This window comes from Megascapheus bottae, chromosome 16, assembly GCF_031878675.1.
Source record: "Megascapheus bottae isolate mThoBot1 chromosome 16, mThoBot2.hap1, whole genome shotgun sequence".
Taxonomy (NCBI): domain Eukaryota; kingdom Metazoa; phylum Chordata; class Mammalia; order Rodentia; family Geomyidae; genus Megascapheus; species Megascapheus bottae.
Window position 1 is genome coordinate 7,928,491 of NC_143524.1, and position 13,961 is coordinate 7,942,451.

A 13,961-nucleotide genomic window follows, 5' to 3' on the forward strand; every position below is an offset into this window, starting at 1 on the left:
TATCCCAACCATTGAGGACATTTTTCTGTACTTCAGATAATCTATATCACCTGAATGTAGCTGCATGGGAGGTTTAGAAGAAAGGAAAGAATAGTTTACCTATTCATTTCTAGCTTACACTTTCAAAACCTTGCCATCTCACTAAAGAGACAGCAATACATGTCCCAGGAAGATATATTAATACGGATGACTTCCTAGAATAAGTCAGGGAACGGAGATTTGAGAGGCTCGTCGATCTCTGTGCTTTCTGGAGAGAGTTTGGAGGATAGGTGATGAGACTTTGCCGTATAGAGGGGACCTGGGTCTATTTAAGAGGCAACAACATGGTTGATCGTTTCGTTCCCAAGGAGTTGGGGTTTCTTATGTTCTTGGAACAAGGAAGGCCAAAGAGAGAGAGAAAGAGCATAGCCCAGGGGAACAAAGAATATTTTGCAATGTGCACAGGAAGTTGTCTAGTTAGATGAACTCTAACTTCAGTCCTTGATTGTCACACATGAGCATGTGTTTTGTGGCTCTTCACGGGAATATGGGAGAACTCTAGCTTGAACCAAAAAGGATCTAGTGATAAGAAATCCCCTAGAGCCCAATCAGCAGAATGGAGAAATAGGAAGCCTTAGCCCCTCACTCGCCCAGATTGTGATTTAACAGTATCTGGATGAAGCAGCCTTCATGAGCACTCTGGAGATAAGTTAGCAAGCTTCAGCATGCTCAGTGGAATAGAAATCCAGGGAGCCCTCCATCAGAGGGAGTTGTAGAAGTCATGTCATTTTGCCAAGACTAACCTCTCTTCCACCAAGGCACTGTGATTGAGAGCAAACGCTGAGCTTTTTTTTGTAAGGGGCAAAATAAGTGAATGGTGTAAACAGCATTCTAGATTTGGGGTAGGCTGTGTGGGAAGCAGGTGTGGCTCGTCTTACCCATAGCTGACAGGAACTGGAGCCATTTAGAAGTCATGGTATTGAGGGGAGGTGCTCTGAGAATAAAAGTGTGCAGCACTAAGTCAGCATTAGAGATCTGTAGTTCCACATAGAGAAAGAAACCAGGCATAGAAAGAGACAGCTGACCTGGAAGCAGACAAGCCAAGTAATTGGAAAAGTTGAAATGATGCATTCCAAAACATTTTGCCAAACCCGGGGATGTCTAATTCCAGTAATTGCTGAAGCTAACCCATAATGACTGGAAGAGATAGATGCTTTGGCTTCCCTCCCCACACTCTGACAATTCCTTGCTTCACCAGAAGAGTTAATGTGTGCAGTTAAATGACCTACCACCACCCTCTGAGACCTCAGTGACAAGGGAAAGAGGAAGGAAGCCTGTGTGTTGAGCCCTGCAATCCCCACAGCTGCTTCCTGATCCCTTGCTCAATCTCAGAAAACCATCCCAACTGTTGATTTGAATCCAGCCTTGCTGCATCTTCCCAGATTGGCCAAACTTCCCTTGGAGGACCCAAACTTCCTTGAGGACAAAGCTCTATGGATAAAGAGTGGCCCAAGGAAGAAAGAGGCTCTGGAATAGGTAATTAGCCAGTGTATGTGTGTGTGTTCACACCCATGTGCGCATTTTCATATATGTATTTCAGCTGTCTGTATGAGTGCATGTATATACCTACATGTAGAGAGAGGTATATGTGTGTGTATGTATTTTTCTAAACCAAGTGCCAGTAGCTCACACCTCTAATCCTAGCTACACAAAAGGCTGAGATCTGAGTACAACATCTCAAAGGTAGCCCTAATAGGCCTGTCCTTGAGATTCTTATTTCCAGTTCACCACTAAATGTTGGAAGTAGAGCTGTGGCTCAAGCACAAGAAAGTCAGTCGAGGGAAAAAGCTAAGGGCCAATGCCCAGGCCATGAGTCCAAGCCCTAATGCTGGCACAAACATTTTAAAATGCAGTTTTCTGTGTTCTGTTACTAATACTATTAGTTGCATATTATTGAATGTCCTTGAGAGCCATAAATAATTATTACTATTCATCATATTTATATTATACTGTACATTATACTTTACTTTTATTTTAACATTTACATTATAATTTATATATATTTTTAGCCAGTCCTTGGGCTTGAACTCAGGGCGTGGGCACTGTCATTGGACTTTCTCAAGGCTCTATCACTTGAGCCACAACACCATTTCCAGCTTTTTCTGTGTATGTGGTACCAAGGAATCAAACCAGGGCTTCATGCATGCTAGGCAAGCACTCTACCACTAAACCATGCTCCAGGTCCTATATTTCTTTCATATTTATAATTTTACATTTACATTTATTATTCATACTTACTTAATACATTTATTATTATAGCTTACATTTAATTATATTATGAAAGGTTTTTATTTATTTTTTTAATTTTTTTATTGTAATTAGTAAAAGGGTTACATGATATTTGCCAGATAGAAGGTGCATTAATTCACATACATTGATACCCTTTCACATGCCTTGGTACCCATTACCCTCCCCACCACACCCCTCACCCGTCTTGGTTTTCCCCCCTTCCCTATCAAATTTCAAATAACCAAATACAAATAAATTCAATATATCAGATAACAAAGTGAGATACTATACCAATATGAGATAACCAAGGGACAGCAAAGGAGATGAGAGACAACGTAGTACATTAAAGGACAACAATCATTCGTTGTATGGCTTTTGTTTCAATATCCTGTAGGTCCTTTCAATTAGCTTCATACTATATGGCCTTATGTATCAAGATTTTGCTCTATTGCAGATCTCTGCTAGTAGAGCCCAAGGTTTCTACTGATTCTGACAAATGAGGGAAACCATTGAGCCTAAGTTCCTTTGAGTCTGGCTTACTTCACTTAATATGATTTTTTCTAAGTCTTTCCATTTCCTAACAAATGGGGCAATGTCATTCTTTCTGACAGCAGCATAGAATTCCATTGTGTACAAATACCACAACTTGTTGATCCACTCATCAACTGAGGGACATCTAGGTTGGTTCCATATCTTTGCTATGGTGAATAATGCTGCAATGAACATCATTGTGCTAGTGGATTTAGTATGCCCTTGTTTCTGGATGGTTGGGTAAATGCCAAGTAGTGGAATTGCTGGGTCATAGGGGAGTTCTATGTTTAGCCTTTTGAGGCACTGCCACACTGCTTTCCATAGTGGTTGAACGAGTTTGCACTCCCACCAACAGTGTAGTAGTGATCCCTCCTGGCCACATCCCCTCCAGCATCTGTTATTATTCGTTTTCCTGATCCTGGCCATTCTAACTGGAGTGAGGTGGAATCTTAGAGTTGTTTTGATTTGCATTTCTTTTATGACCAGAGATGTTGAGCATTTCATGAAAGGTTATTATTTACCAATTTAAAAGACTTTCCAGAAGTATTTTCTCTCCTCTTCACAACAATTCTTGCTGTTGTATCTAACTTATAGAAACATGAATTTGGCTAATGACAGGCAACTAGTAACTAATAGTGGGGAAAAACTCCGTGACTCCTGCACACTTGTAACATTAGTTGGTTGAGTGAATTTTTTTCCTGAAGTTACTGAAGGTTTAGAAAAAAAAGGAAGTGTGGGCACATTTCTTAAATCCGCGGATGTGTTAAGTCTCACATCCTGTTGTTCCTCAGTAACCCCGAATGAAAGAAGGACTGGCCACATTGAGAAGACACCAAGCAGAACCTGTTCATCAGACGTGGAGAAGACAGAGGTAGAAGCGTGGGCTTCTGGGAGCTCAGCAGGGACTGGCGGAAGGTCCGCAGGCCAGGTAGGCAGTTTGGAAGCACCTTTCTCTGCTCGCCTTTCCTTCTGAGATGGGGGTGCAGTAGGGATTCCATCGAAGAGCCTGGAATGCAATGAACACCTTAGCATTTCAGAATTAGAATGGTAAAGACAGATAATAGCTGCTTTTAATGGTTCTACTGTTTTCTATTTTCTTCTTTATTTTAGATTTAGCATTTGTTGCATGAGGGGGGTTCATTTTGAGATTTCCACACATCATGGACACAGTGTACTTTAAATAACTTTATCCCTTCCACCATAGCTGTATTCCCTCCTTCCCTCTTCCCAAACATGATTTGATGAGTGCCATGTGTTATCTTCACACACACACATAATTCATATACATACATATATAGAGACAAATACATGTACATACACAGGCATGTGTACATATATACATCCACATATACATGTAATTTCCTATTTTCTGTTCTACCATTTACAAAGTGCATAACCTTGGTGAGTCCCTTAACTATTGCTATGTAACTAATAGTAGCACAGCTCTTGTCTCTAAATTCTCCCTGGCTGTTTATCAGCTGGACAGACCATGAGCTGAGAAACAAGAACCATGCTGAGCTCAGCAACTGATTCTTCAGGCAACTTAGTTCTTATGACTCAAAAGCAAAGTTCTTAAACCTAGGGTTAGGATTCCTAGACTTCTCATATTACCACATGCAGCTGTTTCTCCAGACTGAATAGACTCAGAAGCAGGCTACTGCTGGCAGGTAGCAAAGTAGAAAAAAAAATAACTTATTTAGAGAATTGTGCAAGTGCCCCAGGCCCTAGCTGGACTCCAGCTCCCAGGAAGATGGGTATGGCTAATGAAGGATCATAACGTGAACTGTTCCTTCAGTCTTTTACAAAGTGGATACCATTTCCATCCACAACTTAAACATTTGATTCAGAATGTCCTTAAACCTAAGATATAGTTTACTAGCTAATTTGCTAACATTAAGGATTGTCAGAAGGCTTAAAAGTACCATAATAAGGTATGAGAAAAGTCTCTAGGATTAATGCAAATGAGTGTTACTATTAGACAAAATATATATATAATGTACAGAGTAGTACAGAAGTTGGAAAGGAGAAGAATGAAGGTAAAATCTTCAGCATCGCCCGTGACTTCAGGGCAGTGCGCTTGCTGTCAGGATGAATGGGAGAAAGAGAGAGGGCTACACATTCCCTGTGGGGTTCCTTGCCAGCAAGTACTGGCGATCTGTCAAGATAGATGGTAGTGCCTTCCGTTGAGGAGTTTACTATCAAGAGTCAGTAGACTATGTCACACCCGGAGAAATCCTCATGCAGGCAGACCTGTGTGGTTCTCACCTCTCAGTTCCCAGAACTGAATTTATTTTCTTTTGGCACTTAGCACCATCATGATACCACAAGTGGTGACCACGGACACTGTCACAGTGCTCAGATCAAATGGAACCAACTTTGACCAACCAAATCAACCTCAACCTACACACCAGAGGGACTATATCCTGAAGAAACACCTCAGGGCGGAAATCAAAGTGATTGGGGTAAACATAATTCAGAACTTGTTGGCCATGGGATGAAGGGCAGGGAAGAGAAGCTGTGTGACTTGGGTGATCTCTGTGGGTGTGAAGACCCTTTGGTTTTGCCGGAAGGACAGCAAACTGAAGTTCAGGCCAGTGGAATCCACTCCGGGGCTGTTGAAATAGCAGCAGGACTTTGTTCCACAAATGAAAATGTTTATTTCCCCCTTATTCTGAATTTGAGAGATTGGGTTTTTATGGTTTGATTATTTGGGGAAGGGGGACTTTAAAAAAATTTACATTTTCTTTTATGAAACTAATGATAAAGAATGATGTTGCGTTCACCTGTTGCATGGCAATCATCTGTGTTGATTTTTTTAGAGCGAAAATATTTCCTTTATCATAAATTATAAGAAAACATACACTTTTTTGTTCTCCTTTTTGGGGGAGTATTAGGGATATTACCTTTGATCTCATCCTTCTCATGCAGGGTTCATTAAAGAAGCTTGATTGGATTCAAGCGAGGATAGATTGGATCAAGGCCTAGGAGGAAAACAGTTCTTAAAACTCCTGGCTTTGAGAGCCACCTCTGCATTAACACAGCCTTGAAAAAAAAATCTTGCTATATTTCAAAAGATTTGAAGGTGGATGTGAAAAAGTTCCCACTTGGGGATCCTCAGGATAAGGGCATGAACAGAAGACACCGTGAATCCAGATAATGACCCAGGCACCATGTTGTATCTAGCTGGACAAGAGAGGGACGGGAAATGGCTTCCAAATGGCTTCCCATGCTTAAGAGATCATGATGATTTTCAGATGTCTCTTGTTTCTATAAAAGATATAAAGGGGATTTTCTAGCCACGGACTAAAGAGAGACCAGCATGAACTGTGGTACACAGGTCACGAACAGCCCAGGGCTTGAGAGGCAGAAGGCTTGTGAAACACTTACCTGGCAGCCCCACGTAGTGAGTCTCTGTGGCAGAATAGCTTTTCCCTCCACTTTTCTTACTTCACAGTTTTTACTGTGTCTGTGATCTCACTGGAATCTTCTAGAAGACGCTAGTACATGAACTTCTGGGAGAGGAGGAAAGGCAATGCTTTTAACTTCCACTCGCTTTCTCTCCCAACAGGCGATCCAGATCCTGTGTGGGGTGATGGTGTTGAGTTTGGGGATCATTTTGGCTTGTGCTCCCTTCTCCCCAGATTTTACTCCAGTATTTTCTTCCCTGTTAAAATCTGGTTACCCATTCGTTGGACCTGTGTGTGTAAGTAGGATTCTGCCGGACTGAGGGAGGAGGATCAGGCAGGAGAGAATATAGATACGATAGATTATTTTACTACATCACAGCATTTCAGTTTGCAAGGGGTAGTGAGACATGGGTGGGGCTTGCAGCTTGTGTGAGTTTGCAGGGGAAAGACGTACACAGGAGAATAGGAAGAATCTGATTTTAGGTATATTCCTCCGCTGACTTAACCATTTCTTTTGAACGTCATCTGAGTTTTTTTCTCCCTATCATCTTGAGCCAAGGTGACTGTAGGAGGCTGAAATCTCATGAAGTAGTACACAGGAGAGGAAGGAATTTCTACATGGCAATGTGCTGATACCAAAGTTAAACTGTAGGCCAACATCCTAAGAACATAGAAATAATTTTCTTTAGCAGAACATCAGCCCTCACAGGTCAATGGCACATCAGACACATAATTCAATGAGATCAAGTAGAATTTATCTCAGGGATAAATGCATATGCAAAGCAGTAGATAGGCTACATAAATGAATGGATGAAGGAATATAACGCGAACATCATCCATTCTTTTCTCCATCTCTGGCTTACTTTCTTCCCTAATGACTTATCTGACTCCAGCATTTCTTCTCTCATTAAAAGAAACCTATCAGACCGGGAGTTTGGCTTAGTGGCAGAGTGCTTGCCTAGCATGCACGAAGACCCAGGTTTAATTCTTCGGTACCACATACATAGAAAAAAAGCTGGAAGTGGTGCTGAGGCTCAAGTGGTAGAGCTCTCACCTTGAGAAAGTCCAAGGACAGTGCTCAGGCCCTGAGCTCAAGCCCAGGACTGGCAAAAAAAAAAAAAAAAAAAAAAGAAAAGAAACCTATCTACTGGCTTCTTTTAAGATCTCCATTTTGTTTACTAGGAACTATTTTTGCTCATCTGTGACATTTCTCTTGCTTTCTGAATGCTACTTTGGGGGGGGGGGGGAAGGAAGAGGCAAATGTATGTATTTAAATGAGGCCTTACATCTCTGACCATCTGTTTTTGTAGGGATTTGTGGGAGAGGAGTTTTGGTGGTGGTTGTTTTTATAAATACCATGATGGGACCATTGTAGCTATCTTGTACCAGAAATGGTCTTGACCATGCTTCCTTTCTCTCCTGAGTAGTTTATTGTCTCTGGAGCTCTATCAGTCATCACAGATAAGATGTCAACTAAACCTCTGGTAAGTATGAAAGCCATAAGCCACTAGCCATGGGTCAAGAAACAGGATTCTTTTGGGTCAGGGTCTCCAGTGAAAAGCTGGAAACTAAACTGCCCAGCAGCTAGTTGGTATACTTAGAAAACGACTTGAGAACGTTCACACTCCTGTCCAGATGGCTGTACTCTGATTGTGGGTCCCAAATCCAAGTCTGTGTTTAGGGTATTGTAACATACCCCAGACCGGTGCCCAGAAATCACATTCAAAGACTAGAAATCCTGGCCCAGGAGTTTGGCCTAGCGGTAGAGTGCTTGCCTAGCATTCACAAAGATCTGGGTTTGATTCCTCAGTACCACATACATAGAAAAAGCTGGAGGTGGTGCTGTGGTTCAAGTGAGAAAGCTCAAGGACAGTCCTTAGACCCTGAGTTCACGCCCCGGGACTGGCAAAAAAAAAAAAAAGGAGAAAAAATCCTTACCTATGGTGACATTCGGCAGGTAACTGTAGACTTTCAAATTTTGCTCTGCACTGGTGAAGAAGCTCATAATGTTATTAAGAGGTACAGTAGTTATGGGTTAAAATGTCAAAAATCCTTCAACAAACCAAGGTGAAGTTCTGTGAATACAAGGAATTCGCTTTCTGTCATTTGGAAAGTCTTGCGTAGCCCATGGGCCTGCCCCCCTCACTCCATTGTGTACCCTGCGCCCCCATCTTTACCCCTCCCCCACCCCTTGCCCATACCCATTTCCCCGTGCTTGTTGCATCGGCTTTGACTTCCTCTTTCTAAAACATGATACCATTTGAGCTCTCCCTAGAGTTAATTCTTTTGAAACAGCTTGCATACCAGCCAGCATACCTACTTACAGATTTATAGACATAATCTCTCTACCACTGATGAGGCAAAACCATGCAATCTTTGTTTCTGTCTGGCTTACTTCACTCTGTAGAATTTTTTTGAAGTTTTTTCCATGTCCTTGCGAATGCTACAATATCATTCTCTCTAATGGACGAAAAACACTCCATTGTTATGTATACAACATTTTTGATCCATTTATCTATTAGAGGGCATCAGGGCTCATTGCATATTTTGGCTCTAGTGAATTGTGCTGCAGTGGAACTACAAACTATTGAGATTGGTCTGTGTATCCCCCTTCCTAAAGCTGGGAAGTAAAACTGAAGAGACTGAGAGCTGGGACAACTCTTAACTTCCTGATCTCAGCTTCCTGAGACCATGCAAGTCCTGTCCTCTCCCTCATACCAATTCTCATGCAGCACACCATCTTTTCACCTGTGGGCCCTACAACTCTAGTTGCACTCCTCTACAAATGGCCCTAGCCAGAGCCAGTCATCTGTCTGTCTACCTTTCAGAGTCTTCCTGAGACAGAGAACCATGCTCACATTCATCCGTGGGTGGATGTGCTTTTGTGAAAAGTAGTATGTGAGGAAGAGTGAACTACTTTTTTTGCCCTGTAAATCTGCAACTCCCATGATGTGTGTATGGGGGGAGGGGCTCTTGGCTGTATTAGTCAGGATTACATTACTATAACAAATACCTGGGCTACATCAATGTAAATAGAGGAAATGCTTCTTTTGATCCACATTTTGTATTGTTTGGCACATGACTGGGTGGATCTGCTGCTTTGGGGCCAGTATGCGTTTCCCCTATTCAAAATTGACGTAGGCCCAGATTTTTTCTAGATAATAAAAATAAATCATGAATGTGGAGATCAGTAATGAGCCTAGACCTCCTAAGACACACAAGCAAGAGTGTTTGGCTGGCCAAGAGGTCATTAGAGATGTGTGTAGCTCCTGAGAGGGGTCTATACTCTGCATTTTTCTTTCAGATTCACAGCAGCCTGGCCCTGAACGTTGTGAGCTTTGTGTTTGGTCTTGTGGGTTTCATTCTCCTCTCTCTCAACTTGAATGACTTGGATCCTGCATTACAGAACTGTGAGCTAGGCATTCAGCCAACTGTGCCTTATCATTATTATCATACAAGCAGAAGCAATGAATGCTACCTGGCCAAGACCACTCTGGCTGTAAGTATTTCTATCCATCTTGTGATTATTTTGAAGACTGTGTTTTCTTCATATTCTTTCTCTTAAAAATATTTCTAATCTCTTATGTTTGGGCGTCTTTGCAGGACCGGTATTATAGAACAGAAAGGAAGCCATGAGCATGGAATTTAAAGGTTTCCATATTAATAGGATAAAATTGAAGAGCAAATTTCAAATAAGGTTGATTTTTCAAAAACAGCTAAAATTGAGTGTCTTAGGAATCCAAAATATTCAATTTTAGAGGCATAAACTCTGAGCTTTTCAACCTAAGGATCTTGATACATGAACTGGTGAATTAAGATAGGAAAACACAGGAGCTGAGGGTACAGATCAATGGGAGAATATTTGCATGCTGTGTGCAAATCTCTGGGATCTTTGGTGCTCAGAGCAAGAGAGAGAAAGGAACAGAGAGAGACAGAGACAGAGAGAGACACAGAGACAGACAGAGAGAGACAGAGAGAGGTAGGGGGTCTAGATGAGCACTGAAAATGGAGACAGGATATATTCCATTCTTCATACAGCTAGCCTTTGGCCGTTGTCCCTCAGTTCATAAAATCATAATGAGAAAAAGTATAAAACTAAGGCTCAGTGTCCTTGGAATAAATTAACATCTGACATCACTAATTCTGACCTGGGGAAGTAGAAATGATGGAAAATGTGTGAGTACATAAACTATGAATACACGATGGGATGGTTTTACTTTGTAAGTAAAAGAGATTGAGTTGAGCTCATTGACTGGGATAATGTCTTAGTAATGCAGAAGACTTCTCTCTCTTCTTTTATTTTTTTTCTAGTCCTGGGCTTGAGCTCAGGGCCTGAGCGCTGTCCTTGGACTTTCTCAAGGTGAGAGCTCTACCATTTGAGCCTCAGCACCACTTCCAGCTTTTTTTTTTCTACGTATGTGGTACCAAAGAATCAAACCTGAGTCTTTGTGCATGCTAAGCAAGCACTCTACCACTAGGCCAAACTCCTGACCCCTTCTCTCTCTTCTATAAGTGAACTAGAGATGGATTCAGTCACCTTATCTCTGTTTTCTGTCATGTGACTCAGAACAGGAATGCTAGCACCCAAGCCTTTGCTGAATAGAGATCTGCTTCAGTTGATTTGCGTTGTTAGAAACTGTACCATTTTGTTGCCTTGATATTTTTCCATCTACCTCTTACATCCATTTTTTTTAAAGTCAAAGAAACACCCTAAGGATTCCCATTATATGTTGACCATATCCATTTTCATATATATGTCAGCTCATTAAGCCTCACAAATCTCCTGGAAGAAGATACCATTTTTTCACAATTTATATTTAAGTTAATAGGAGCTAGGGATGCAGAAACTAGCCCCACACTGAGCAGTGAAGTTGAGATTGCAAATGGGAGGCTGTCCACTCTCAGTCCTGAAACTGAGCCTCGCATTCTGCTCCTTTACTGACTGAGCAGGGCAACCAAAGTTGCCTTTCTCTGAGGGCTAAGGTGAAAGGATATAAAAAGGTCTTTGTTAATTCACCTCCTCCTCATCATCCGTCCCCTCTCCATGGAATTAAGGCTCGTGAACATCCGTTTCCTACCTTGTAGCGTTTTTACTCTCTGATGGTGGATGTGATCTTCATCTCCTCAATCTCCTCTCAGCTGAGCACAAAGACTCAGGTGAGTCAATAGCTCTTAATGTCCCCTCTCCTGGATTTCAGGGTGTCCTGGGTTTGATGTTCGTCTGTACCCTGGTGGAGCTGGTGCTGGCTGTCCTGTCTGCAGTGCTGTGGTGGAAGCAGGCTAATGCTGACTTCCTCGCTGTAAGTATATACCTTCCACTTCTCTGAATCTTCCCTGGTACTTCTTTGGGGATGTGTTGGGCTTGGACACCAAGAAACACTGACAAAAGGAACAGTGTGTTGGCATGATATGTCCAAGGGAGGTGGCTTTGATGGAGCTGCGGGGAGGTGATGACAGTGGATCAGCTAATGATTCAGAACTTGTGGAGATTGTTGAACTTGAGAAATCCTCTGGTCCATTCCTTCCAAGTTGCAAAGAAACTGAGGCACCAGGAGATGATGCATCTGACCTGGCATTCTGCTGTGAGTTTGTTCCTTTGTTTGGAACATAAGAACCTACTGGATTCCCTTTAAGTAGAAGAACTTCCTACCATGCTAACTAGTGTTGTTAGCAGTTCTTGACCTGGTAAAGGGTATTTGCGCGTGTGACTTGGTTCACTCTGCATATTTTGCTCTTCTTTTCCTTCCTTTTGGCCTTAAATTTCCTTTGTGTCCACCAAAGTTATGAAAGAGCTGTTGTTGAATTAAGTTACAGGAGTACATGCTTATTACCTCTGGGAACTCATAGCTTCATTTAATAGAATCAAAAGGCTTTGCTTTACTAAAATTTTTAATTGTAGGGAGCATAAAGAAGAACAGATGTTGAACATCTGAGATTCAGGTAGCTTAATGCTATGTCATACTCATCTTGGGGACAGCTAATGAATGCATATTTTCTTTTCTTTTTTTTTAAAGGAAGGACATTGCATCTGTCTATCTATCTATTTATATTAGGTAGATCTGAACAAAGTCTGAAACCTATTTTCTTTCTTCTAGAGTGTGCATTTCCTGTCCCAGAGCTCATATGAAAAGCTCAACATCACAAACCAGGAGTTATCTCAGAATACATACCAAAAACTATCGAGGAATAAAGAGTAAAAAAAAGGGGGGGGCGGGAGGGGAAATACCAAGTGGAACTTCATGTAGACTGTCTAACCATCACGAAAGAAATTATTGTGTTCTGTAAAATGTTGAATGTATATGTTCAGTGGTATCTTCTCATATCTCTTTTCCTTGCTCTTTCCTCTCTTCTCCCCCCTCGCCCTCTCTCTCTCTCTCTCTCTCTCTCTCTCTCTCTCTCTCTCTCTCTCTCTCTCTCTCTCTCTCTCTCTCTCTCTCTCTCTCTCTCTCTCTCTCTCTCTCTCTCTCTGTGATACTTTAAAACCGAGGCTTCCCACATGTGACACAAATAAACCCATTTCCCCAACCTTCTTGATTTTAGCTCATTTTTTTCAGATAGGGTCATACTTTTGTGATTTGTATAACCTTGTATTCGGCAAAAGCACAGGCCTATAATTTCCCATAGAGTCCCAGACATTTTCAAGCAAACTAAGCAGAATGTTTCAGTGAGTTTGGTGACACAATGGGGACAATAGTTTCTTGTATCCCATTGAAGCTCCTTTACTCTGTACTCAAGTATGCAACCTAAAGAACAGAAAAAAATAACCAGGAATCTGTTATTAAAATACAATAACATGGAATCATCTCAGACAGATGGTCTTCAATGGACAAATGGATCATGAAAATGTGATACACACACATATATCTATGAGGAAGAATGATATTGTACCACTCATAAGGAAATAGACTTGGAAAAGTTATACTAAATGAAGTAATGGAAACAAAGGTTACATGGTTTCCCTCATTAGTGATAGAGACGCTGTGCCTATAAACCTACCAGTAAACACTCTGGGTGGTAAGCAAGTGGTTACAAATGAATGAACAGGCACATAATAGACTCTGTCTTGTAGAAAGACTGTCAAAGCCCAACATAATCAGCACCGGGAAGCAGATACATCCAAGAGGAGGGGTGGGGCCAAGGGGGGAGGGGGGCAGACAGAATGAAGTCACAAATTCACTGTACATACCACAGAACTAAGGAAGATGAGGGAAGAGGTGAATCAGGGAGTAGGGGGTAAGAATTAGAGGGGGGCCACTGATCAAGATGCATTGTATTCGCAAACTGCTTTTTAGACGTCACCCCCTTTGTATACTCACGTTTTGATCATTTTAAAAATAAAATGTTAAAACAGCAATAATGCCTACAATCCACGCTACTCCGGAGGCTGAGATCTGAGGATAGTGATTCAACAGACCAGGAAGAAAAATCCTTGAGACTTTTTACCCCCAATTAACTAGCAAAAAAACCCCAAAGTGGACAGTGTGGCTCAAGTGGTAGAGCAGCAGCCGTGAGCTGAAACAAAAGCTAGGGGAGACCATGAGACCCTGAGTTTGAGACCCCAAGTTTAAGCCCCAGTACTGGCACACAAAAAAAAAACCCCTCTAAAACTCACAATGAGTTGGTCATTTTTTTAAATTTCAAAATAAACAAGAGCACTGTTGAATTTAAAATAAGCACACACACACACACACACACACACACACACACACGATTTCTCCCATTTCCTCGCCTGTTATAGATTCTCTCTGTAAAGTT

At 41.7% G+C, this 13,961-nt stretch overlaps 1 protein-coding gene across 1 annotated transcript; it reads left to right on the top strand.

Moving 5' to 3' along the window:
• Positions 1–1,379: 1,379 nt before the first annotated feature.
• LOC150052526 (membrane-spanning 4-domains subfamily A member 6D-like) lies at positions 1,380–12,559 on the top strand. Its single transcript, XM_090347606.1, has 8 exons — positions 1,380–1,515; positions 3,591–3,727; positions 5,108–5,261; positions 6,368–6,502; positions 7,634–7,690; positions 9,511–9,705; positions 11,405–11,506; positions 12,302–12,559. The coding sequence occupies exons 3-8, from the start codon at positions 5,115–5,117 to the stop codon at positions 12,401–12,403; spliced, it is 738 nt and encodes a 245-aa protein (XP_090203732.1). The 5' UTR covers positions 1,380–1,515; positions 3,591–3,727; positions 5,108–5,114; the 3' UTR covers positions 12,404–12,559.
• The last annotated feature ends 1,402 nt before the right edge of the window (positions 12,560–13,961 follow it).